This window comes from Cloeon dipterum, chromosome 1 (assembly GCF_949628265.1).
Source record: "Cloeon dipterum chromosome 1, ieCloDipt1.1, whole genome shotgun sequence".
NCBI classification, from domain to species: Eukaryota; Metazoa; Arthropoda; class Insecta; order Ephemeroptera; family Baetidae; genus Cloeon; species Cloeon dipterum.
Genome location: NC_088786.1, coordinates 25,373,951 through 25,397,275, shown reverse-complemented (window position 1 = coordinate 25,397,275; position 23,325 = coordinate 25,373,951). Strand labels below are relative to the sequence as shown.

The window sequence follows — 23,325 nt, the reverse complement described above, 5'->3', positions numbered from 1 at the left end:
GAACAAAAATTTGCTAAATCGGCGTATAGGAGGCGTTGCCGTCGAGGCTTGTGGATAGATGCGGCAGCGTTGCCAAAGTGACCGTCTGTGCGTGCAGAAATGCAACTTTATATATCGAATTTCACAGCAATTCAGCCTGGATCAGCCCTAAGCCGTGTGGTTTAAGTCCCCAATTTAGCGTCCGAGCCCTTCTCGACTGGTGCCGAGTGTTTCTTTTAGTGGCTCCGAAATTTTCGAAATTTCGATTGCAGCAGGGCTCCGTGGGCGTGTTTGGCTGGTCGCACACCTACTGAACGAGAATCATGACGTTCCGTGTCACTGAGACCTAAAATGTACAAAAAGTTGTTCTCGCCGGATCGCTAGACGAACAGTAACATGTTAATTCTCTTAATTTGACTTGTTGCGGCGCCGACTTGACGAAATCTGCAGCTTTCCTCGATGATGTGCTTTCCGCAACGACGAGTTTGATGTGTCCCACAGGATTGATTGAACCAGATTCGGGTGAGTTAACAATACGATGATGGTGCAGCGCTATTCGCAACAATTGGTTCCGTCCAATTTCGCCGTACTTGAACACAAATATATTCGTCGATAGGCGCGCGTTGAGCCTTCATTAATTTTTAACCAGCCTCCCCGTACGCCCATTCATCGATTTATTTGTGTGTACAGTATTCAGTCAATAACACAAAGAGACCCATGGCTGTGCATGATTTTTGCGGTTACATACATATCTGTTTTTGGAACCCTGCACAACAATTGAGTAACCATCTCGATCGGGGTTTTGGCTGGTACCTTTGGTAGTTGCACGCTTGGATTTGTTTGAAGCTGTGATTCACGAGTTTATTCTTATCTCACTTTCACACTCATTTAATATTAGTGGATGATATTGAAAGGTGCGACAAATCTTCACGGCAAAAACACTGCTTTTTATCGCCCTTAGCTGATAATAATTGTTAGTGCCCACCTGGTGAATACTTTTCTTGCCTTGATTGGCACCTGACAAATCTTTGCCATTCATCCCAGAAAGAGATACCGCGCACTTCATAGATTACGGATTCACGCGTAACACTTGGAACGTATTATAACTCTCTGCTGTATGTTTCGATTTACCTGGATTAATCATACACATTTTTTAGGTTTGTTATTATTTCCCACCCACTTAAATTACGGCCACACAAGTATACAATTTGTCGATCATGTCTCGGTTTGTGAGTGGAATTTTTTAAACAGTTTGGAATCTAGTTTCATTTTGTTCTAGGCTACGTTTCTGATTCTTTGAAATTTGGGGTTTTCTATTAATATTAAAACAAAGGGTGCACGAGAAGTTCAGCTGTACTCAGAGTAAAGTCTTGTACGGCCTTCATTAATTGTGTTTCGACATTCAAACTCGAGTTTCACCCTCAACGGTGTTGTATTTTATATTTATTTGCGAAAGTAATGTGACACGATTAGCATCATCATTCAAGCGATAACTTTATGTAAGATTCGGAAGGCAAATATTGTAATGCAATTGGATGTTGACGCAGCAATGACATTGCCATTGTAATTCTCTTTTCAAAAGTTTTCTCCCTCCCGCCGTCTTATCAAAATGACAACTTGCGTCTGGTCTTAACAAATTCACAATTCAACCTCGTTCTCGACAAAAACGCCATTTTTATAAGCAGTATTATAATTATATTTTCATGACTTACCGAAGAAGACTTTGGATGGGGTTCTCAGGTAAAAAATCATTTGTAAACAAACTTAATTTATTTGCAATCATTGCAACTGCTTCAAGAATGGTATAACTTACTGATTGTGAGTCATTAGTCAATAAGTCGCAACTCGCATAATAATTATAGAGCCAATAAATCCTATGCTTTGGCGTCTTCATTCTCCTTTCTAAAATTTATCAATCCGTACAAGGAATACCACAAGACATTGTTGTATTTGGTTGTCTCACTGACACACGATGTGACACATACGATGTCAAGATTATTGTATTGTTCTCTCAAGCGAAAGAAAACGATGTTTGTATTTTATTCCTATAACGTTTGGCAGCTATTAAACGGTGGATGTTACTTTTGCTGAGACGCAGTTCGTAAATTAGAATGAATCAGAACATTTAATTTTGAAGTTTTTCTCGCGTGTCGCGGCTGTTGACTCTTTCGAAATCGTGAGTAATTCGATCAAAATTAAATGGAAGTGCTGCTTATATAATAAGGCAATGGGCCAAGCAGCGAATATTTTTTCGCTTAGCGGGTCAGCTTTATTCGTGATGACCAGCCGCAGACTAGGCTTTTTCAATGAGCGTCGTGTCAGATTTTTGCTAATCCCATAAACAGTACACCTAACATTGCTGCAGACGTCATCATCATCATATATCAAACCTGCTTGAGCGTTTCTCGCTAATATTGGATTACTCACTGCTTTTAGAAAAGATTGTGCCTCTGCCGAGATAAGCGCGGGTTAACAGCTCTGTTGCCATGGAATCTAGAGCAACAGGAACAAAGAATCGACTTAACAGTGTTCCTTATACGTTTTCAGCCAGCCGTGTTTTAGAGGCTGAAAAACAGATGCGCCTAAAGAATTTTAAAATTAACCTTGCGGCCGTTTGTTTACACAGTGCAAGGGTCGATGGACAAATTCCACTCACAAATCGGGCGCCCCCTCGCCGGTCGCACGGAAAACGCAAATTGAGATCATGTTTCTCTGTGAACAGCCAGTTTGGCGATGAGGACTTGATTGCGGCGGGACGATGGACACCTTGCAAGTCGCCTCCACTCACTCGAGTTCCAAATCTTCGAGCCGGAGCGCGTCCCCGTCCCGACCCCTCTTGTCCCCCGTGCAGCCCCAGCACTCCTCCAGCTCCGTCTCACCCTCGATATCGCCCTCACCCACCGTCCTCGCCGTCTCACCGTCTCTAAATAAACCGTTTGTGCGTCCCAATCAGCCGCACACGACGGTTCAGTAAGTTCTTCTCATCATCTCTCATTAGCTATACTTCCTCCTCTCTCCTTTGGTTTTGTTTTGCGTTCTTCTCTCGTGTTGTTTTCGTTCCGTTCGCCCCGTTGACTTTCTCTCTCTCTCCATGCAGCGTGTCTGTTTTCTCTTATTTTCTGTCTGCCAGGTTCACTCCATCAGCGCCAATTGATTTCCCTTTTCTTTTTCCTATCTTCATTCCGTAGTCTACTCAAGTACACGTACTAGCTAGCAAGTAGGCTCGTGAAAAGATTTCAATCGAGGCTTTTCGCCTTCTTTTGACTTTGTCAAGTGCAAGGAAAATAGCTAAGGGCCGCAGAGGTTTTTGATCCACCACTTAATAAGAATTACATAATTGATATTTCCACTTTTAAAATTTGAAACCAACTAGTTAACGAAAGTTAAAGTAAAACTGTTGATGAAAACCATGGGAAGGTCTGATTAGCCAACACTTGTTTAAAGGGTTGTCTGTTGTTACTAGGGAATGCCTTTCTTCTTTAAGTTACTTTGTATTTTGTAGAATTACAATCGCTGTGTCTTTCTTTAATCGTAACTTAAAAGTAAATTGGGAGTTAAGTTGATTTAAAATACTATTAAATTTAGATTTTTAACCGTCCAAATTAAAATTGAGTGGCTATATTGATATTCTGATCAGCAATGGCGAATTTATAGCCTCCCTTTAATTAGACTGGCACTAGTAATTAGCGTTTTGCTTGTCCTGTGTTTTTCGACTCGCGTAAGCCCATTTTTAAACCCAAGGGTAAGTGGCCATTTTTGCGCAGCGAATATTGCACGGCCATTTTTCACGAGCCTGTGGCGGTGTTTATGATTTTACCGATGATACTCGTTCGCATTTTGTGCCAGTGCCGCACCGCTCCCTTTATTGTAGCTTTTTGTCCGTCCTGCCGAGTATGCACGCAAATCGATCATTTGTCATGTTATTGTGCTATAGAGAAATTCCCAAGCTGCCACTTAATTCCGAATAATCCTCAGCAGCGACATAAGCTGGAGGTCTTGGCATTCTCATTGAAGCTTCCACGGCATTTCAGAACAGATCAAGTGCATTGAATGAAATGAATATTTGTCTTATAAATTGACAATATTTATATTATTCTCTTGTGCGTCTAGTGTGAGTACACCATGCATTTGTTAACTCATAAGTGTATTTTAACTTTTATCAAAAACGTAAATTATTGTAAAACTTTCAATATGCCACATGCAAGTGGCCATACCATTGGGCAAAATATTAAAAAAAATGTTCTTGCAATTCTAGTGACGCAAATTCGAGCGACGTGTGCTCATGGTGTTGCCTGCGGGCTTTCAATTCCAGCACAAAAGCGGCGTGAATCGCTGAAAAATTTAGCTCACAACAATGCCAGCCCCTTTAAAGGGAGGAAAAATGCTGCGGCAAACGCCAAAAACAGCGATCGCGATAAAAACGCAGAGTGCGCAAAGCGGACGAAACGGAATAAAAACAATGGGTGCGCTTGAATAATCAGTGCCTTTTCTCAATGCCACATTCCGCAGCCGGCCTCCTGCGGTTCTCGCTGGCCCAAAGGGTTGCATAAGTCGGGAAGACGTCTGATTGAGCGAGAGAGGCTCGCTTTTGCTCGCTTGCACCGTGACGAATGCAAACAACAAATCGCAGACCTGCTCGACGGCATTGACTCGGCGCGCGGAGCGAGCAGCGTCGCGTGCGATTATTTGCAGTCGAGTAGTGCACCCATTGTCAGAGTCAACTGTGCATTGGCGGCGCCCGTATCCGTTGCAATCAAAGGACTCAACAGTTTCTGCACTCCCTGTTCGTTTTCCTCGCCGCCTCCCAGTAAAGCACGCTTATTTTCTTTATTCGCATTTCTATAGCGGTTCTTGTCACTCAAGGATTTTGCTTATTTCAAAACTATTAATAATTTGTTTACAATTTGCAGAATTGATTTTTTTAAATAGATTTTAAATTAGGATTGGGATTACAATTATTTTACTTTTTTATCCCGAGTAAATATAAACTGTCAATGTTTTAAAGCATTGTCATTTTCACACTTTCATGGCTTAGGATATAGTAGAGATAGGATCCGACAATATCCTTACCTATATGACCGCAATGAAATGAAGTGAATTCTCCTTTTTGTTGAGTAACAACAATAACATTTCTTTTCCGCCCGATAAACCACCTTGTCAATCAAACTATTACGATGAAGCAACGTGCAGAAATCTGCCGCCAACCTATTTGGCGAATTAAAGAAGTCTTACAAGCAATCAATTCATGCAACCAATCACTAGTGCAAGATCTCGCGTCGTCGGGGTCAAAACTCTAGTGCTACGCCTATTTACGAAAATATTATTTGTTGCTCATCTGTGCATGCGATCGGTGCACTAAGAGGCTGTGTGCATATGCCTCGAGCTGGGATTAAATCGGAACACTGGAGGAGCATCGACTTGAGATTATTTCAATGGTGTCGTTTTCCTGGTTTCCAATGATTATGGTTGCTGTGTAAGTGACTCGTCCGACTCGTTTCTTGGCACACTCTCACTCCTATAATTCGCTCGCTTGCCTCCTCTTATTTTTTATTCCTCTCTGCTCTGTTATTTGGAATCGCACTTGAATAGTACACTTCTTTGTTGTCCTTCAGTCGGTTACTCTGAGCGCAGCCCTTAAACATCTCATCTTCTGTTCAGTAGTTCGCAACAAAGAGCCTGCTTTTTGCGTGATGAGTGTGCTAGCTGCGTTTATTTGTTCTGGCGCGGCTTGCTTTTTATCTGGAAATGATCTAGATTACTCATGTCATTTAATACGCACTGTGCTCTTGTGATTAAATGAATAATAGCACACAGGGTGTCTTAACATTTTACCAATCTACTCGCCCTATATATTTTTTGCACTAAATTTCCTTATTTGTTTGCTATCTTAAACTTAAATGAAATCAAGCTTTTCATTGACTTACTTGGATTAATGAAAAGTCTGCTAATTTCTTGATGAGATGAAAAATATGAGGTTACAGACCGTAAAAAACGGCATAAACGAAAAACGTCTGTATTTTCTGATTTTTCTATATCATAAGAAATAAAAAAGAAATGCCGACTACAAAAGATCCTGGAAGCGAACAATAGTTAAGGAGCCGTTGGAAAAATATAATTATGCCCTTGAATATTTGCGTCTTGTTCACGTTCCTCTCCAAAGCTCGTCCAAAGCAAAAGAACGGAGGACAATTCAAAATCTATAAAATTCACGGCAAATTCATGCAAAGTTTCTGGAATCATGTCTTCGTAATGCTGATATTAAGGTTTCATAATTTTAATTCTTTTTTTCTTGAAGTCGTATGCTTGCATTTGAAAGTATTATTTGCCATGCTATAGTTACATAAAAGTCGATATTAAAAATAGGCTTAATTTGTGTGCTTGTTAAATTGCTTTCAGAAAGTTCAGAATATTTATAATATGTTCTCCTGCTGCGGAAAAATACTTAAAAGTACTTAGGCACTATCGTTTTGGCTGCTAGCGTGTGAGAATACGAGCACCCACATTCCTTGGAGCGGCATTCCGCCTGCTCTAATGGCACGCACCCGTCAGACGATGGAACTCTGTTCGCTGGTTCAAACAATGGGGTACACGCCAGGTCAAAAGGGTTAACTCGCGACTGCCATTATTGCCTCGGACATATATATGTGCATGCATATAATACTAAATGTATAAGCATTTGTGTGCGTCCTCCTAGTATTATTTGGTCAATGTCTGCTTAGATGCGAAAGCTAGATAGCGGGCCATTCAGTCCACCCAACCAACCTCTGTCCTTCCGCTCCACATTTATTTCACAATGGTGAAACTGCTCTTTTGCCACAGGAAACACAGCACTGACTCGAAAATGCATGCCGCTTCTACGCCCAGCAGCAAGGATGCCGGCCACAAGTCAGCCAGTCAGACTCCTCAGACGGGACCGCCTCGCAGGGACACGGCGTCCAACATCATCTACTCCACACCGTCGGCCCGCACGGTCGCCCTGCATGCCACCAGCGTCGGCTCGCAAGAAGCCATTGGTCTGGGCGATGACGAAGTCGTGAGTAGCATTTTTAAACGCCTCAGGTTGCATTTATCAACAATTAAACACGTGTTCTTTGGCAGGATTCTCAGTTGACTCCTGTAGCTGGCGCCGCCAACGGGTCAGCGGAAATATTGGGCACCGGTGGCAGCGACGAAATTAGTGCAACGCCTGATCTTCAGAAGGCAAAGAACGCCATTACCAGGTTAACAGACAAAATCATGCGCATCAAAGATCAAATTACAGAGGAGCAAAATACTAGAGATGGTACTTGATCATTGTCATTGTTTTATCGAGAAGGTCTAACTCTCCCATTTTCACCTAGATAACGTAAACGAGTACCTGAGATTATCTATGAGTGCAGACAAACAGCAGCTAAATAGAATCAAAGGCATGTTTGAGAAAAAGAACCAAAAATCGGCGCAAGTGATAGCTGTGCTGCAGCGCAAATTGGAGGGATACAACCGAAAACTGCGAGACACGGAGAACATGGTGGCCATGGCGAGCCAAGCAGGCTCCAGTCGAGGCTCAGACAGTTCATCTTCTCATCACCACCACCGACAACCTAGGGAAGTCCTCAGAGACATGGGGCAAGGACTGAAGTGAGTTTCTGCCGCATGTCGCATTCATTGAGCACTATTAGAGTCAGCCCCTTGCAATGTTTGAGAATGCTTTTCCTCGTGTGCTTTAAGTGTACCGCTTGTCGATGGAAAAATCAATCAGATGTGCCTGCTGGCTAAATTTTAAACTCTTTAGGCCAGAGAAAACCCGTTTTCCTTCATATGTACCAATTATCCATCAGCATTCTAATTGCTCCAGCCAGTGCATGAAAAACAGATCCCTCTCTCTTTGCTAAAAAGAAAATGTCTGCTTCATTCATTGCAGAAATGTTGGTGGCAACATTAGAGATGGAATTACAGGTTTTTCAGGGTAAGTTTCATTTAGTTGCATTGCATATCATGACAAGCTTTTTTCCTGTGGCTCCTAATGGTGTACTAACTATAGGCTGGCCCCTCGATGTCGCTGCTAAACCACTTCTTCCCTTCTCAAGACGTTTTTAAAAACGCATGTCCTCCCTCGCCTTTGCTAACCTCCAACTATCTAAACAAATTTCAGATAACTTAACGTTGAACAAATCATTCCCCACTAATATTTTTCACTTGAATCGTTCAGTGCTACATCAGATAACCACGTTTTTCAGAACTGTCATGTCCAAACCACGGGAGTTCGCACACCTGATAAAAAACAAATTTGGTAGTGCCGACAACATAAACTCCATAGGGAAATCAGCGTTTTACACAGGTAAGCTGGCACGTTGACGTGCTCTGTGTGCCGATTTTTATTTACACTGAATGTGTGCTCAGGCATCGACGAGTCTGGGGGGAGCGAAGAAGACCAAAACTCACAGCAGAGCCAGCGCATCCACCACGGGTCTGCCACGCTGCCGCCGAACGCTTCATCGCACCAACACTCGAGTGGCTCTGCTGGAGCGCGGTTTCCTCACGGCTCTGAAGAAGGAGCCTCTGAATGTTCCTCAGCCACAAGTGAATCTCTGCCTCCACCACCTCACCAAAATGCATCCAACGTGGGAGACGCTGGACCGACTCCTCAACAGACGCACCATGTAACTAGTCCGAGACACCAGCATTCCGAAGTAAATTTCCCGTTGCTGTTTTAATCGCTAGTTATTAACAAACATTGGTTCGCAGTCTGCCGGATCTATAGATTTAGGAAGAATTTTAGAAGAAGTTCACGCCCTCAGAGATGAACTTGGCACACTACGAGCAGACTTTGATGCACTTAAGGTGAATATTTGACTTAGATTGTGTTAATCCTTCTCTTATTTAATCTAACGTGTAATTAATTAATTTTGTCGTTTCTATGCACACTAAAAGATGTTAGTGCCAAATTACTCAATATATGGGGTGCTTAAGTACAGCAATACTTTTTTGACCAAGGTTCGTACAACATCACTTCTAAGGCTGGAAGCACTATTAGCTTACAACCACATATGGTGATTTCAAACTCCGCAAAGCCTTGTATCATTGTATTGTGCTGATTTGCTAAATATTAAGTTTTCTGAAGGCAACTTTTCTGTCTTTGTATTTTCTCCACTGTGTTCAAAGCAAAATGGTTGCAACCACTGATTCACTTCTTACTCTCACAGTTATTTTGCTATCAAGACACTTATCTGTGTTTTAGATATTTAGCAACGTTATGACCAAGCTATTTTTGCAAATTTTCAGAGCAGGCAAATCATGATTGATTTTTACAAGTTAGCAGGTGCCAAAAGTTTTCATTCTGTATTTTGTTTGAATAGTTTAATATTGGAGTAATTTCAGTAAATCTAGAATGTTATTTAAATCATACTCAAATTGATTTCACTGTTGGTAAAATTTGGTACTTGTGTCATTTTGTAGCTCGTTATGGCAAGTCAAAGCTTTTTCAATTCCAATTGAAAGAGCAGTTGGTTATTTGAGAAAATAATTTCTTAATGTAAGCTCTGTCGCCAAGTAGTATTCACGAGCTTCTGATTTGAGTTCTGTGGCAAAATATTAGTTGAGATTTTCAAAGTCATTACATGAAACTGTTGCTGACGACTTGGGGGAACTAATGATATAGGTGGGATGTTCGGTTCGTTACTAATTAAATTTTGTAACTGGCTAATAATTTTCTTGAATATTGTGCAACGACAATGAATGATTACTTTACTAAGGCCTTTAAATTCTGCTTCAAAAATATTTGTAATTGAAATTGATAACAATTATTTTTACTCATTTCAGAGTAACGTCCTTGCTGAACAGCAGTTTACAAGCCAATCTTTATTAGATGAACGGTTTCGAGTGGAGCGTCTTGAAGAGCAGCTCAACGACCTGACTGAGCTCCACCAGACTGAGGTGGAGAACCTCAAAACGCAGGTGGCAGATTCAGAGGAGAAGGTGCAGTACCAAAGTGAAGAGAGACTAAGAGATATTCACGAGATACTCGAGGCTTGTCAAACCAAGGTAATCAACTGCGCGAAACGCCTGATAATAGGTTCCTAATTATTTTCCTTTTTGCAGATATCAAAAATGGAGCATCAACAGCACCAGCACCAACAGTATGTCACCCTGGAGGGCATCAACAATTCCAACGCGCGGGCTGTTGTCGTCAAATTGATCAACGTTGTCCTCACGGTTCTGCAGGTTGTGCTGTTACTTGTAGCTACAACGGCAGGAATCGTCATGCCATTCCTCAAAACAAGGTAAGCTTTTGAAGACAGTTTTTTTGTACATTTACTTGTGACTACCCGCATTGTAATTTTGCGCAAACTCAATTTCCTATTTTTTGTTTGGAAATCTTTCAATCATATGCTGCGTAAAATTGCATTTTTTTAAGGCTCGGATAGCATTGGGTATTCACAGTTCTAATGTTTGACAAAATTTTAAAAACTAAATGCCATTCTTTTTGCAGGCTCCGTGTCCTTTCAACAGTTTTACTCATCGGAGGGGTGGTGTTTGTAATTAAACAGTGGCCAGAAGTGAGAGACGTTGGCGATCACATTATGCGACACATTAAGCATGCTGTTACTGGAAAATAGGAAAGCAAAAGTGATAATTCAACACTCAGTGAGTGATCGAATATATTATACTTAGTAACTACAGATTCCTGCAAGCTAGCAAAACTTAAACAAACAGGGCTGCAATGATTGGAAACAAATTTTATTTGTGTGGCCTCAAATTAGTTATTCGAATGTCCGGAAATTCTACTAATGGTCGATCATTTTGCTTTTGTCTTCTTGCAGCGTCATTTAACTTTACAAATTGGAATAATGATTCCAAAAATTTTTATCACTCATTGAGGCATTTTTAGATTTATTAGTTTTGATTTCACTTGTTAATTGATTGCATTTTAAACATTCATTTTAAATTTCAATATCAACAGGCTACATACTCAGAAATTTAAAGTTTCTTTTTTGTTAATAATTTATTGAACTAACTATTAGTTTTTTTAAACGGCAACATCACAGAAGCTTACGTTTGAAATGAATGCAAAATGTTACTTGATGGTGATCCACAGCATTCCAGGTTTACATGAGTGGCGCGACTTGAAGTATTTTTATTTAATCTCACAGTATCGAGCTGCTTCATTGCTATCAACACCATCATCTGTTTTTACTTTGGCTAGAAAATGGACAAAAAGAAGTGTTTCATGTGTCATCAAAAATACATTCAACACTTTCACGAATACTACCAATACTGTAAGTGACGCAGTCCCCCGTAAAATATTTTTGTTCCCAAGAGTTTGAAAGAATGTACAATGAAGTGATTTGCTTTGCACAATGTGATTTGATTCGCATAAATTTTTAGAGAAGCTTCAGCTTGCGTATTTAACCTACCAGACACACATGAAAACTTATATCCATCCTCATGTATTGAAAATATAACTGGAGTCTGAAAATGAGCAAATTAGTGTGATAATTTTAGGATTACATTGAAAAAAGTTACAATTATTATGTGCAGTGCTCTAGAAATGGCAGTAGAGAAACACAAGTTTTATCTGGTTATAGCCTTACGACGCTTTTAAAATGGATAATTAAACCAAGCTCTCTATAAACGAATATGTAGTGTCAATTAATCCCGAAAGAAGGAGGAACATGACAGTGCGGCTTTGAACGACCATTCGTAATAGTGTATATTATTTTACGAATTTCAGCTTTGTACATATTTTGGGTGAGGTTAGCACACACGTGGCAGGACATGTCAAGGCACCTAAAGTTCGTTCGGTACGCTTGATCTGAACAAATGAAAATCCCGCAGAAAATTATCATGTAATTTTTGATGTTAGAATTTTGAAGGAAGCTATGCTTTTCACTGTATCGGGCTCTAGTTGGCAGAACACATTTTCTACCACAATCTCGTAATCCCTCTTTCAACTATCTACCTTAAGAATTTCCAGTGTAATATTTCAAGTCGAATGAATAAAAAAATTGTGTTTTTATTACATAGATTGTGCTCACTCTTGCCTCTTGCTGCCATTTTTGGATGGAATTTTAACTATTATGTGATTCTTATATTATATACCGCATGTGTGTAAATAATTGCAAAGCTATTATTGTAATGGAGAAGGGAGAACCCTAGTGCACATTCGAACGAAAGAAAAAAGTCTGCACTGTGGCACCGGCGTCACGTACATATGTCAAATTTATTTATTTTCGACAGCCAAAAAACAAGTGAAGCTGCTGCCACAGTGCGAATACACCTTGGAAGGCGTGAACCTTGTGTGTTCCTTTACGTTTGCTCACTTTTTTGGATTTCATTCTGCTGAAACGCGCCCCCAGAAGTTGTGAATGATTTTTATAGTGCTGTTCTGCAACTAGAGATATATTCAACGACTGAAAAACCAATAATATTGTATTTAAAAGTAAGTGAGAATCGAGATGACGGTGGATTGGTGATTTCACAAAGGCCAGATAGACGAGAAAGAATTGTGGAGAATAGAAATCCATAACTGTCCTACTTAGCCAAAGGTTTTGCAAGTGCGAGTTTCTGTTTTATGCAGTGTTTGACCCACACTCGGAAAATAATATGTCGAATCAGATGAACCGCTGGGTGTGATCACCAAATTGGTGAAAATCTCAGTCGTTACTTAAATACATACATAGCGTTCCCATCATTAAATGAAAATATGTAAATACACTTCGATTTGTCGTTAAGAAAACTAGTTTGTTTTAATCATCCTTGCACCTCTCTAGCTTTATAAAAAGTTATCATCAAGATCTATTTTCAATTAGAACCAAAATCGTTCTTAAATATCATTACTCAATATTTTCAGATTTCTCGCATTAGAGAAGGTAAAAAATATAACATTTTTGCGAATAACATTAACCGTAAAGAATTTTCAGTATTTTGAGCTGACTTGAATGCACCTCTCGGTGGCTGCCTCCACGGCCGAAGCAATGCAGCCTTTAATTCCGCCCTTTTCCAACACGTGCAATCCCGCTGCGGTTGAACCTGTTTGGACAACAACACGCTTCATTACTAAAAATCTGCAAACGAAAAATCAGTGAATTCGTTTCACCTGCAGGGGACGTGACTGCCTCTCGCAGAACAGCCAAGTGCTCTGCCGACGATTTGGCCATAGTCGCCGCCCCTAAAGTTGTTTGAATCGCTAGCTGGGTGGCCAGGTCTCTGGGTAGACCCATTTTTACGCCCCCGTCTGATAAGGCTTCTATCATAGCCAGTATCTACGAAAATTGCATTTTTTTAAGTGTGTGATAAATAATAAAGTAAAACTCTTTGGTTTTTTATCCAGCAGTGAGTGTTATCAATAGTCAAAAAATATTAGTCTACGCCTGTACGTAGACATCTGAGCCGCCCGCATTTTGATCGGCGGCTGGCTTTCCGGCTCCGAGCCGTCAATACAGACATCGGCGGCTGGCTGGCAAAATTTCATCGGCTCGGCTGGCGGCTGGCTTGCAGCCGGCTCATGTGCTTTTTAAGACTGCATAACTCAAAAATCGGAACTAACAACTTACGCGATGCGTGTAACACGCTGTAAACTGCAGCGATCGCAAAAACCCGCATTTACCGGAAAAAAAAACAAACTGCATTGCTAAAAAATATTTTAGAGTTTTTTTTTATGAAATTTTGCGATTTTTTTCTGAATCACATGCATTTTTATAGAACTTCAAAAATGTTCATGATGCTGGATGACCAAAAGTAGGGATACTTAAAAAATCGGTGGGTTAATTCCTCTGAAAGACCGAAAATTTTAACACTCAAGTCATCGTAATTTTCCAAAATTTCTGACTTTTGACACGAAATGTGACCATTTTTGGGTTTTTCGAAAAAATGCAGAAAAACCTAAATCTGGAGGATTTTACCGCTGGTATTATACGCAAAAAATAGTGGTTAATTTTTGCACATTGCAAAATTGGGGAACCCTGGTAAGCTATAAGTATGCTATAAAATGGACGACAAAGTAATGTTAAAATTAAGTTTTTTGAATTACATTTTTGTTTTTCCTTTCAAATGGCCATAATTTAAGTTTATATTTTTTAGGAATGAAGAAGCAATGAAATTTTAAGATGAAAGAAGCGAATTAGGTGGGAATCGGTTTTCATATTGGAAAAACACGTTGCGAACAGGGTTCGCCAATTTCACAATGTGCAAAAAATCAGCTGGCAACAAACCCCCAGTTTTGGGGTCTCGCGTATTTTTCAGATTTTAACCCCTAAAAAGTCATATTTCGCGCCGTAAAAAGCTGAAATTTTGGAAATTTGCGATGATCGAAGAGTTAAAATGTTCAGACTCTTAGTGAAACCATCAGTGGCTTTTATACTGATTTTGTAAAAATCCCTGTTTTTTATTATCCATCATGAGAATTTTCCATAAAAATGCATGTGTTATTTAAAAAATGCTCTAAATTGCAGAAAAAACGCTTAAAACAGTTTTTTGCACATTGGGGGTTTTTCCGAAAAAAATGCGGTTTTGCGGAGGAAAAATGCGGTTGCAAGTTACATAAATTTGCAACTCACAAGAAAAACAGCGTTTTTTAAGACAGTCGACTTACTGAGTACGAACTACTTCGAAAAAAATTCCATGAAACAGAGAACGGTGCAAAGTTTTTTTTTAACTTTGGGGCACGTGAAATGAAAAAATGGAAAAGATAAAAATTATGGGTGGCTGGCTGGCTGGCGCGGCTCAGCTGGCTGAGCCGATTAAAAAGGTCGGCGGCTGGCGGCTCGAGAAAAGGACCGGCTGAGTCGGCTGGCGCGGCGCGGCGCGGCTGGCTCTGATGTCTACCTGTACGGGGTCGTTTTAAATTACCAAATACAAATATTTAGTTTTCAATCTTTTGGAAATTTAATGACTAATATTTTTGAATCACGATTACCCATAGGAAATGAGACAAAAAATAATACATCCGAATGACGATAAGCTGATGACTCTGTTTTCCTTTCACTTAAAAATGTTTATTTTAAGTAAGATGACGCAATAAATTTATTCCATTTATTCTTTAGGTGCAACGAATTTGTAAAAAAATCTAAATGCAAATTTAAGTAATATTTACGTATGCGGGTCCAGAGCCGCTAAGCGCCGTGACTGCATCAAAACTGGACTCGGGCGCTGTTCTACACGTGCCCACGGCAGTCATGAGTCTTTCTGTGACCATCACATCTTCTGGCCTGGCGTGCGAACCTCCGCAAATGACACTGGCGCCCGCTCCAACGGCTGCTGGGGTGTTCGGCATTGCCCGCATAACCCGTGACTTACCAGGAAGACACTAAGAAGATCAAGTTTTGAAATTTTATTTAAAAGGGACTGCACATTTTATAGGATCTCGTTTGCATCAGCGTTCATTTGGATAATCTGAGTGTTAAGTGTGATAAACATAAGCTTAAAAAGAAGGCACTGGAGCTACTGCTGCTGTTGACGCACCGCAACTGGTCTTGAAGGACAAATTAATTAACGCAGTGCTTCTGCTCCGGGAGAGCAAAGCCCTCCTTCCATTTAGCGTGCATCGTTCATTTACGAATTCTATTCTCTATAATATACAATTTAAATCCTTTGTCGTAAATGAGATTATTACTTTTTCCATCGTGTCGATTTTAATTCCCATGGCGATTGAAATCAGCAAATGCGAGTTGCTAAAATTGCTTTTAATGCTGTCCAAAACGGAAGTCACTGCAAACGGTTTCACAGCCAGAATCAATATCTCGGAATTTTCAGCAACTTCTTTGTTGTCGTGGGTAGTTTTTCCACCAAAACTCTGCAATCGAAATCACGCAATTTATTTACAAACCATTTGATCGCTAAAATTAGAAAAATTACCTTAAATTCATTTAGAAATTTTTGGTCCGCTGGCGGAGAGCTAGCAATCAAATGCTCTCCTTTTGTAAGACCTGTGTGATTTTGTTTAATAATTTGAGATTTGTTTATAGTGTGAGATCTTTCACATTTTTTTCTTGTTATCTTAAAAGCACACTATTCCGTGTCATAGGTCGCAACAAAAGCGCGAGGTCATTAGGCAAGACAAAAATAAATGGTGCACAGCTAAGTGCGTGGGTTCAAGAAGAAACGAATTTATGGAATTTATCGAAAATTAATAATGCGACTTTTGCGGGTTATTTTCGAAAAAGTGGATTATTTAGAGCTCATGGCATTCCCTTTACAGTTGGAACTTTTCAATTGTCAAAATGTTTTGTTTTTCATAATTTTAGTGAAGAAAAATGAAGCTGTATTAATTGATTTTGAATAATTTTAGTCAACCCATATTATTGATGTTATTGATCACTAAATGAAACAGTCCCACTAAAATGATGCAATAAATTGAAATCTCTCACCTGATGCAATAAACCCTTTTGCCAAGGCCTGAGCCATTTTTCCAGAGCCTAGAAATCCAATTTTCAGCATGATCGAAAGGACTATATAGACTCCCGCACCACACTAAACTTAAAATTTATCCCTTTGGGAAGCGAGTAGTGTGCTGTGACAGTGAGCACCGCGCCAGCCACAGGCATACCGAGTTAGCGCCACTTCATTTCCAATGGACCAGCGCTAATCTGACACGCCTGCGCAGACAGCTTTATTTACGCGGGCAATTCTCCAGCTGCAGAGCTACTATAGCCTTAGCCTGCTTGGACTGGTGAACTTTGTGATTTTGTGATTGTGAAAATGTCACAGCGCAGTATTACGTGAGTATTTTTTCAAATTTATCGTGTCTTTATGGTATTGCGAGTTTTTCTACTATCAAGGATTATCATTTAAGTGCGTAGTATATCTTAATACATATTAATAACTTCTTTCAAAATTTCCTGATAGTATACGAAGATATCATATTGACAACACATTAACTTTGATCTATTTGTGTTCTCTTTCTGCAAAAAGTATTTTATATATTATTGTTTATCTAATTAATAGAATCTTCTTATTATGCCAATAGGAGTTTCTTCTCTGTCCAAAAAAAGAAGGTCGAAGAGGAAAAGAATGACACCGAAACTACAAAAGTCGACAATGAGCCGAAGAGCAAACAGCGGTGAGAATGATTGGTTTGCCCTTTTTCCGAGGCCTCTTGTCTTCCATCAGCAAGACCTCGCCAGCATTGGCAAAACAAGTCATCAATGCCAAACTGACTATACCAAATTGCTACTTGTTGTTTAGCACAAAATCACCTCTCTCGACCACGCCGGTCAAAAAAGGGAAAAAATCTGCTTGCGTCGACGATGGCTCACCCATAGGAAAAAAGCGAAAGCAAACCAAAAAGCTTGTTTTGAGTTCTGATGAGGATGACTATGAGAACATTACTCCAAAGTATGTTTGTTTTACTTTGGTCACTGAATCTGACATGAAGGTTTCAATCTAACAGGTCAAGCAAATCAGGAGGCTCTGAGGAATCAAGCGGAAACTCTGCAAGTTCTTCATCTGAGGAGGAAGCAGTTAAAGTCTTATGTAAATATATAACTGCATAACAACAACATCATACTTAAAAAAGCTTGATATTTAGCCACAGGAAGAAAGAAACGGGTCAAGGGAGCGACAGCTTTGAAAGAACTGGAGGCAAAGCGAGCGGCTAAACGGGCTCGAGTTGATAATGGACCAGCGCCTGAAAAACCAGCCAAAAAGGAAGAAAACTCTGAGGAAAAGGTTAAAGAAGAATGCAGTGAGGTTGCTGAGGAGAAGGGGGAAAGCAGTGAAGTGTCTGTGGGGAAGGCAGGGGCCAGTGAAGTTGCAGTAGAAAAAGAAGAGGCCATGGAGGTTGAAGGTGATACAAATTTTTTTAGAAAATGGGTTATAAATCCTTTTTAAATTAGAACCTGAAATGAAAAATGAGGCAGTCGAGGACAAAAAGGGAGAAAGCAAAGAAACAGCTGCTGTTGATCCCGATGACAGCGAAACTAAAGAAGTCTTAGAAACCAGTGATTTCAGTGACACTGAAAAGGAAACTGGTTTGTTTTGCATTTTGATTTTCCCGTTCTTGCGAAAATCAGTGATTTAAATTTACAGTTGACATAAATCCTCCCAGTAAAAAGACAAATGCAAAGAAACCCGCCGCCAAAGGCAAGAAAGGCAAATCTGCAGCAAAGAAGAAAAGCCCTGTTGCAGAAAAGAAGAAAAACACCGCACCAGTCGTTGCGCCTGCTAAGAAAACAATGTCAAATTTCTTTGGTGCGTTGAAAATATTAAGAGCTGGAATGACAGTCAATAATTTCTAAAATCAGGCCGCAAAGAGGAATCAAAGGATTCTCCGTCTGATGACAACAAATCCACCTTGGTTAAGCCTAGCGGGTCGTCTAACAGTGCTGAGTACAACCCACTCGCGTCCAAGTACCATCCCATTGATAATGCCAGCTGGCAAAAGGGAAAACCGTAAGTTTCATTTTTAACAAAATCTTTGGTGATATTGTTTTCTAAATAAGCAAGGTTTGCACAGTTGTCCATCGGGTTTTTTCAGGAGAGGGGTAGCAGAAATAAATATTTGTGTTTTCCAGCGATTTTTTTTCTGATATTCTTTACTCTTCTAAGAACTATCGGTCAAAGGCTCAGAGAGAAACAACTCTTTTCAAACTACAATGTTTTTTATTCCATTTCTAGACATGATAATGACTCGTTGAGACCATTGATTGAGTTTTAAAGTGATACTTTTTAAGAGTAATTTTTATCTTGTTAATTAGCTACTTTAAAAACTGAACATGTGCAACAAGACAACAGGAAAATATTGAGCTTAAAAATAAATAAAAAAACAATACACATCTGATTACGCCAAAGTTTTCCTAGGATTTTTGTTAGAGGTAGATTTATTAATATTATACCGTATCATTTGATTAGAGGGTTTCTCAATTATGTCTTTAAAGCAAATGTAGAAAGAGCGTTTTTTTGGAAAAATTTTGAAAACCCCCAGGAGTTTTACCAACTGCTCGCCCTTTTTTCAAACCCTGAGAATGAAAGATCTAACTTAATTGCCACTTACAATCACAGCCTGTGAAATATCTTGTAAAGTTAATGTAGCTTTACAAACACTAGTATTGTTTTTCGATTTGCACTACATAGTTGGGAAAATTAAAAGAAGAAAAATATTAAGATGTTAATTCATTCGCGCGGGAGGTTATGGAATTTTGCCTTGACCGATTAATAATTTATTCCAATTTTTAAATCTTTCATAAAAATATTGTGTCTCTATGCTCAGGGTCCCATATCTGGCACTCGCCCGCACTCTGGAAGCAATTGAAAACACAAGTGCGCGTCTCAAGATTACAGAGATCCTCTCCAACTTCTACCGCTCGGTGATTGTTATGAGTCCTGAAAATCTAATTCAGTGCGTCTACCTGTGCCTCAACAAACTCGCTCCTGCTTTCGAAGGACTAGAGCTGGGCTTGGCAGAGAAGTCTCTGATGAAAGCAGTTTCGCAGAGCTCGGGACGCAGCGACAAGCAGGTTTTGGAGGAGCTTGACAGCACTGGCGACCTCGGCATTGTTGCTCAAAACTCGTGCGGACGACAAACCAAACTCTTCAAACCACCTCCTTTGAATGTGCCTAAAGTTTTCAGCCAGCTTAAAGAAATTGCCGCCATGAAAGGCAGAGATGTAAGAATCATATTTAACCTTAAAGGTTTGAAATTTATGAGATATTTTTGTTAAGTCAATGACCAGGAAACTGGAAAAGGTGTCTGCCATGTACAACGCATGCCAACCCATTGAGGCTCGTTATCTGCTGCGCTCACTGAGTGGAAAACTCCGAATTGGGTTAGCTGAACAAACTGTTCTCCAGGTAAGTGTGTTTTTACACTATAATCTGCTTAGTTGAATTTAATCTTAATGGGATGGAAACTTCCATTCAGATCTATTTTCCCATAAAAAAACAATTTTATTTTATTATATTTATAATAATATATTTTTGTGTTATAGGCGCTTGCTCTTGCTTGTGTGACGACTCCCCCAGAGCAGAAAGAATATCCGCCAGCTGTGCTGAATGCTTCCCAGGGTATTTCTGCTGAAAGTTTCAAATCAAAGCTTGATGAACATGCGCTAATCCTGAAAACTACTTATTGGTAATTTGGTTGGCGACCTCAGCTCAGACGGAAACATAATTTTTGTTTGAAAATAGCGAATGCCCTGTGTATGAAAAAATCATCCCCATCATGCTGGAGCATGGCTTGAAAAAACTACCTGAGAAGTGTCAGATTTCACCTGGCATCCCTCTCCGACCAATGTTGGCCCAGCCAACCAAGGGCGTGGCTGACGTTTTGGCTCGCTTCGACGGCCGCAAGTTCACTTGCGAATTCAAATACGATGGTGAAAGAGCTCAGGTTAGTCAGTATAATTGATGGTTATAAGCTTGTTAATAAAAAAAAGGTGTTGACAGGTCCACATAAGTGACAAAGGCAAAACGGTCAGGATTTTTAGTCGAAACCAAGAGGACAATACTAGCAAATACCCCGACCTTGTGTCCAGAATTGGCTCGCAAATCGAATCTTATGTCGAAGACTGTATCTTGGACTGTGAGGCGGTCGCGTGGGACAGAGAATCGGAGAAGATTCTGCCTTTCCAAGTCTTATCAACTCGCAAGAAGAAGGTATAAAAATCAAATTTCACTTCGGAAATTTACTAAATAATTTTTTTTCAGGATGCGAATGAGTCTGAAATTAAGATTCAAGTGTGCTTGTTTGTTTTCGACTTGCTTTATATTAACGGCGAGCCGTTAGTTCGATCCCCACTGAATGAAAGAAGAAACAAGCTAAAAGAGGTAATTGAGAAATTTCTCGTAGCAACAGCGTAATAATTTCTATTTTGTTCAGATTATCAAAGAAGTGCCAGGGCAACTGAAGCTTGCTGACGGCCTGGACACTGACTCATTGGAGGAAGTTCAAGCATACCTCGAGCTGTCCATCAAAGGTATTCCTTTGTGGTGGGTGCAACATTTTTGCTAATTAAATCCTATAGGTAATTGCGAGGGCTTGATGGTAAAGACCCTAGAGGAAGAAGCCACTTACGAAATTGCTAAACGCTCTCGCAACTGGCTCAAACTGAAGAAGGATTACCTGGATGGCGTTGGCGACACCCTGGACTTGGTTGTGTTGGGTGGCTATTTGGGTCGTGGCAAGAGGACTGGCGTGTACGGAGGATTTTTGCTTGGTTGCTACGACCCTGAGGCTGAGGAGTATCAGTCCATTTGCAAAGTAACTTACTGACTTTTAACTCTCTGGATGAATGTTTTATATCTATTGTCTAGATTGGAACTGGCTTCAGCGACGAAGATTTGCATAAGCATTCCGAATTTTTCAAAGAACACATTCTCTCTGGGGGTGCCCGGCCCTATTACCGATACGATCCCTCGCTTGAACCTGATCACTGGTTTGATGCAGTTCAAGTTTGGGAAGTAAAGTGCGCCGACCTTTCGCTCTCGCCGATCCACAAAGCAGCGATTGGCATTGTAAGCTCTCTAAACTCTCATGTAGAACAGTTCAATAATTTAATTGTTGGACAGGTTGATCCAGAAAAAGGAATTTCCCTTCGTTTCCCTCGTTTCTTGAGGATCAGGGACGACAAGAAGGTCGAAGAGGCTACTGCAGCATCACAGGTAAAAATATGCATGGTTGTTGAGCTTATGTTATTTCACTATATGTTTACAGGTGGCTGAGTTTTACCAGAATCAAGAACAAGTGAAAAATCAAGCAGACAACAACAAGCCCATGAACGAAGAGGACTTTTACTAAAAAGTAAAGCCCGAACGTAGATATTTTCTAATGTGTAATTTTACTCTACAGTAAATATTAATGTGTTTATGAAAAATTAAAAAAAATAAACCGATTTTAGTGGTTTGTTATATAATACACTTCTATTTAAATCAGAAAATTTCCCACCTTCACATGTGCGGTCCATAGTGCAATAGCGAGAAGGATCTGTGTAGGGCAATGATCCCTCAATTCATATTTTGATAGCGCACACCAGACGTGATATCGCACAATCGCGCTGTTGTGTATCAAAACAACCTTCACCAGTTCAAAAAAATTCCCAGAAACCCTGTTTGAACTGCACGCACTTGCCAAAAAGAGAAAAAACGAAAATGCCTTGCTCAGTCATTCGCGTGCTCAATGACGGGCTGCATCATGTTGTCTGTGCAACTGCTGCTCAGTCTTTTTGCCGTGCTGGACGCATACTCGGTAAATTCCATCAGCGCAGAAAAGGTGCAATACGTCTTCCCCGAGAACGACTCCAAGCACATATCGCCGCTGAGGACGTCGCACAAACTGCACAATGTACCGAGCGAACACAAAAAGGTGCTCAAGAAGTTCGACTACCCCCCGATGGCGAGTGTTAACCTTAACCCTCCGGAAAGTTTCGAGGAGGTCGGCTCTGAGGAGGAAGAAGACTCGGACAGTAGCAGCCACCCGCCAATCAAGCATCATGTACAAATTGAGACCCACCCGCAAATCGAGACCTATGCAACTTCGCTTGACCAGAGTGACCAAGTCAAACCTTCCGTCAACGCCATGGATTTTTCGCCGCAGATACATCTACACATGAGCCGCGATGACGACGATGACGATGACGACGATGGTGATGATGATGACGATATCTGCGACGACGACGACTGTGACGATGACGACGTTGACATCGTCCAGATCAACGACGGCTACCGGCGAGCGCCGGCTTTCTTGCAGCTGCGCCGCATCTTGAGGTTTGTCGGCCGCATCATCTACTTTAAGATTTTCTTGAAGATGGCGATCCTGTCCTTCGCCATGCTGTTCCTGCCCAGGATGAACTTGTACCACATATTCCACGCGTTCAGCAGCTACGAAACCGACGCCCAGCGGGAAGAAGACTACGATGAACTACTAAACGAGGACGACGACGGGGATGACGATGATGATGATGATGATGACGATGATGATGATGACAACGACAACGGAGGCGACGTCAATTTAGAGTTGAGCCCAGAGCTTGATGTAAGCGATATTATTGATATCAATTACAACGCTGACGACGACGACGACGATGACGATGACGACGACGGAAACGATTCTGACGACGGCCGCCGACTGGTTGTGCGACGCAGAAGGGTGAGAAACAGGAACCAAATTAGAGGGGTGCGTCGAAGACGTAGACGTCGGAGAAGGAGGAGGAATGGCAACAGGCGCAACGGTGGCCATCAGAACCGGAGGAAGGCGGTTGTGAAAGCAGGGAAAGTGAAACGGAGGAAGTATAAAAGGATTGTTAGAGGTACAATGGTTGCAAAATAAATTTAAATAGTAAAAGACATAAGAGTGAAACAATTTAACTGGAATTGTTATAAAATTTCGACAGCAATTAAATCCCTAATAATCTCACCTAATTAAGTCCTGAACTTTCA

At 40.6% G+C, this 23,325-nt stretch overlaps 3 protein-coding genes across 6 annotated transcripts; 2 read left to right on the top strand and 1 right to left on the bottom strand.

Annotated features, from left to right (window-relative positions):
• Positions 1-46: 46 nt before the first annotated feature.
• On the top strand, positions 47-12,694 carry Dmtn (transmembrane and coiled-coil domain 2 protein Dmtn). Of its 4 annotated transcripts, XM_065497467.1 has the most exons (13): positions 47-199; positions 252-501; positions 2,702-2,949; positions 6,799-7,012; positions 7,078-7,261; positions 7,320-7,596; positions 7,880-7,924; positions 8,196-8,296; positions 8,359-8,648; positions 8,704-8,799; positions 9,778-9,999; positions 10,057-10,238; positions 10,448-12,694. In XM_065497467.1, exons 3-13 carry the CDS (start codon positions 2,738-2,740, stop codon positions 10,572-10,574), a joined length of 1,950 nt encoding a protein of 649 aa, XP_065353539.1. In that variant the 5' UTR covers positions 47-199; positions 252-501; positions 2,702-2,737; the 3' UTR covers positions 10,575-12,694. The 4 variants fall into 4 exon arrangements, with proteins under 4 accessions (XP_065353539.1, XP_065353540.1, XP_065353543.1 ...); XM_065497468.1 differs by lacking the exon at positions 7,880-7,924 and having other exon boundaries at positions 47-501; XM_065497471.1 differs by lacking the exon at positions 2,702-2,949 and having other exon boundaries at positions 49-501.
• On the bottom strand, positions 12,679-16,479 carry P5cr-2 (Pyrroline-5-carboxylate reductase-like 2). The gene is made up of 6 exons (XM_065497474.1): positions 16,323-16,479; positions 15,811-15,881; positions 15,569-15,748; positions 15,050-15,262; positions 13,055-13,220; positions 12,679-12,987 (listed from the first exon to the last, which is right to left on the bottom strand). Exons 1-6 carry the CDS (start codon positions 16,390-16,392, stop codon positions 12,875-12,877), a joined length of 813 nt encoding a protein of 270 aa, XP_065353546.1. The 5' UTR covers positions 16,393-16,479; the 3' UTR covers positions 12,679-12,874.
• Positions 16,480-16,557: 78 nt separating this feature from the next.
• DNAlig1 (DNA ligase 1) lies at positions 16,558-21,805 on the top strand. Its single transcript, XM_065497466.1, has 19 exons — positions 16,558-16,673; positions 16,922-17,014; positions 17,140-17,289; positions 17,345-17,427; positions 17,483-17,740; positions 17,790-17,924; positions 17,983-18,144; positions 18,198-18,345; positions 19,163-19,559; positions 19,615-19,743; positions 19,881-20,023; positions 20,080-20,281; positions 20,338-20,547; positions 20,599-20,718; positions 20,771-20,867; positions 20,916-21,151; positions 21,205-21,405; positions 21,460-21,552; positions 21,605-21,805. The coding sequence occupies exons 1-19, from the start codon at positions 16,654-16,656 to the stop codon at positions 21,686-21,688; spliced, it is 2,961 nt and encodes a 986-aa protein (XP_065353538.1). The 5' UTR covers positions 16,558-16,653; the 3' UTR covers positions 21,689-21,805.
• Positions 21,806-23,325: the final 1,520 nt, after the last annotated feature.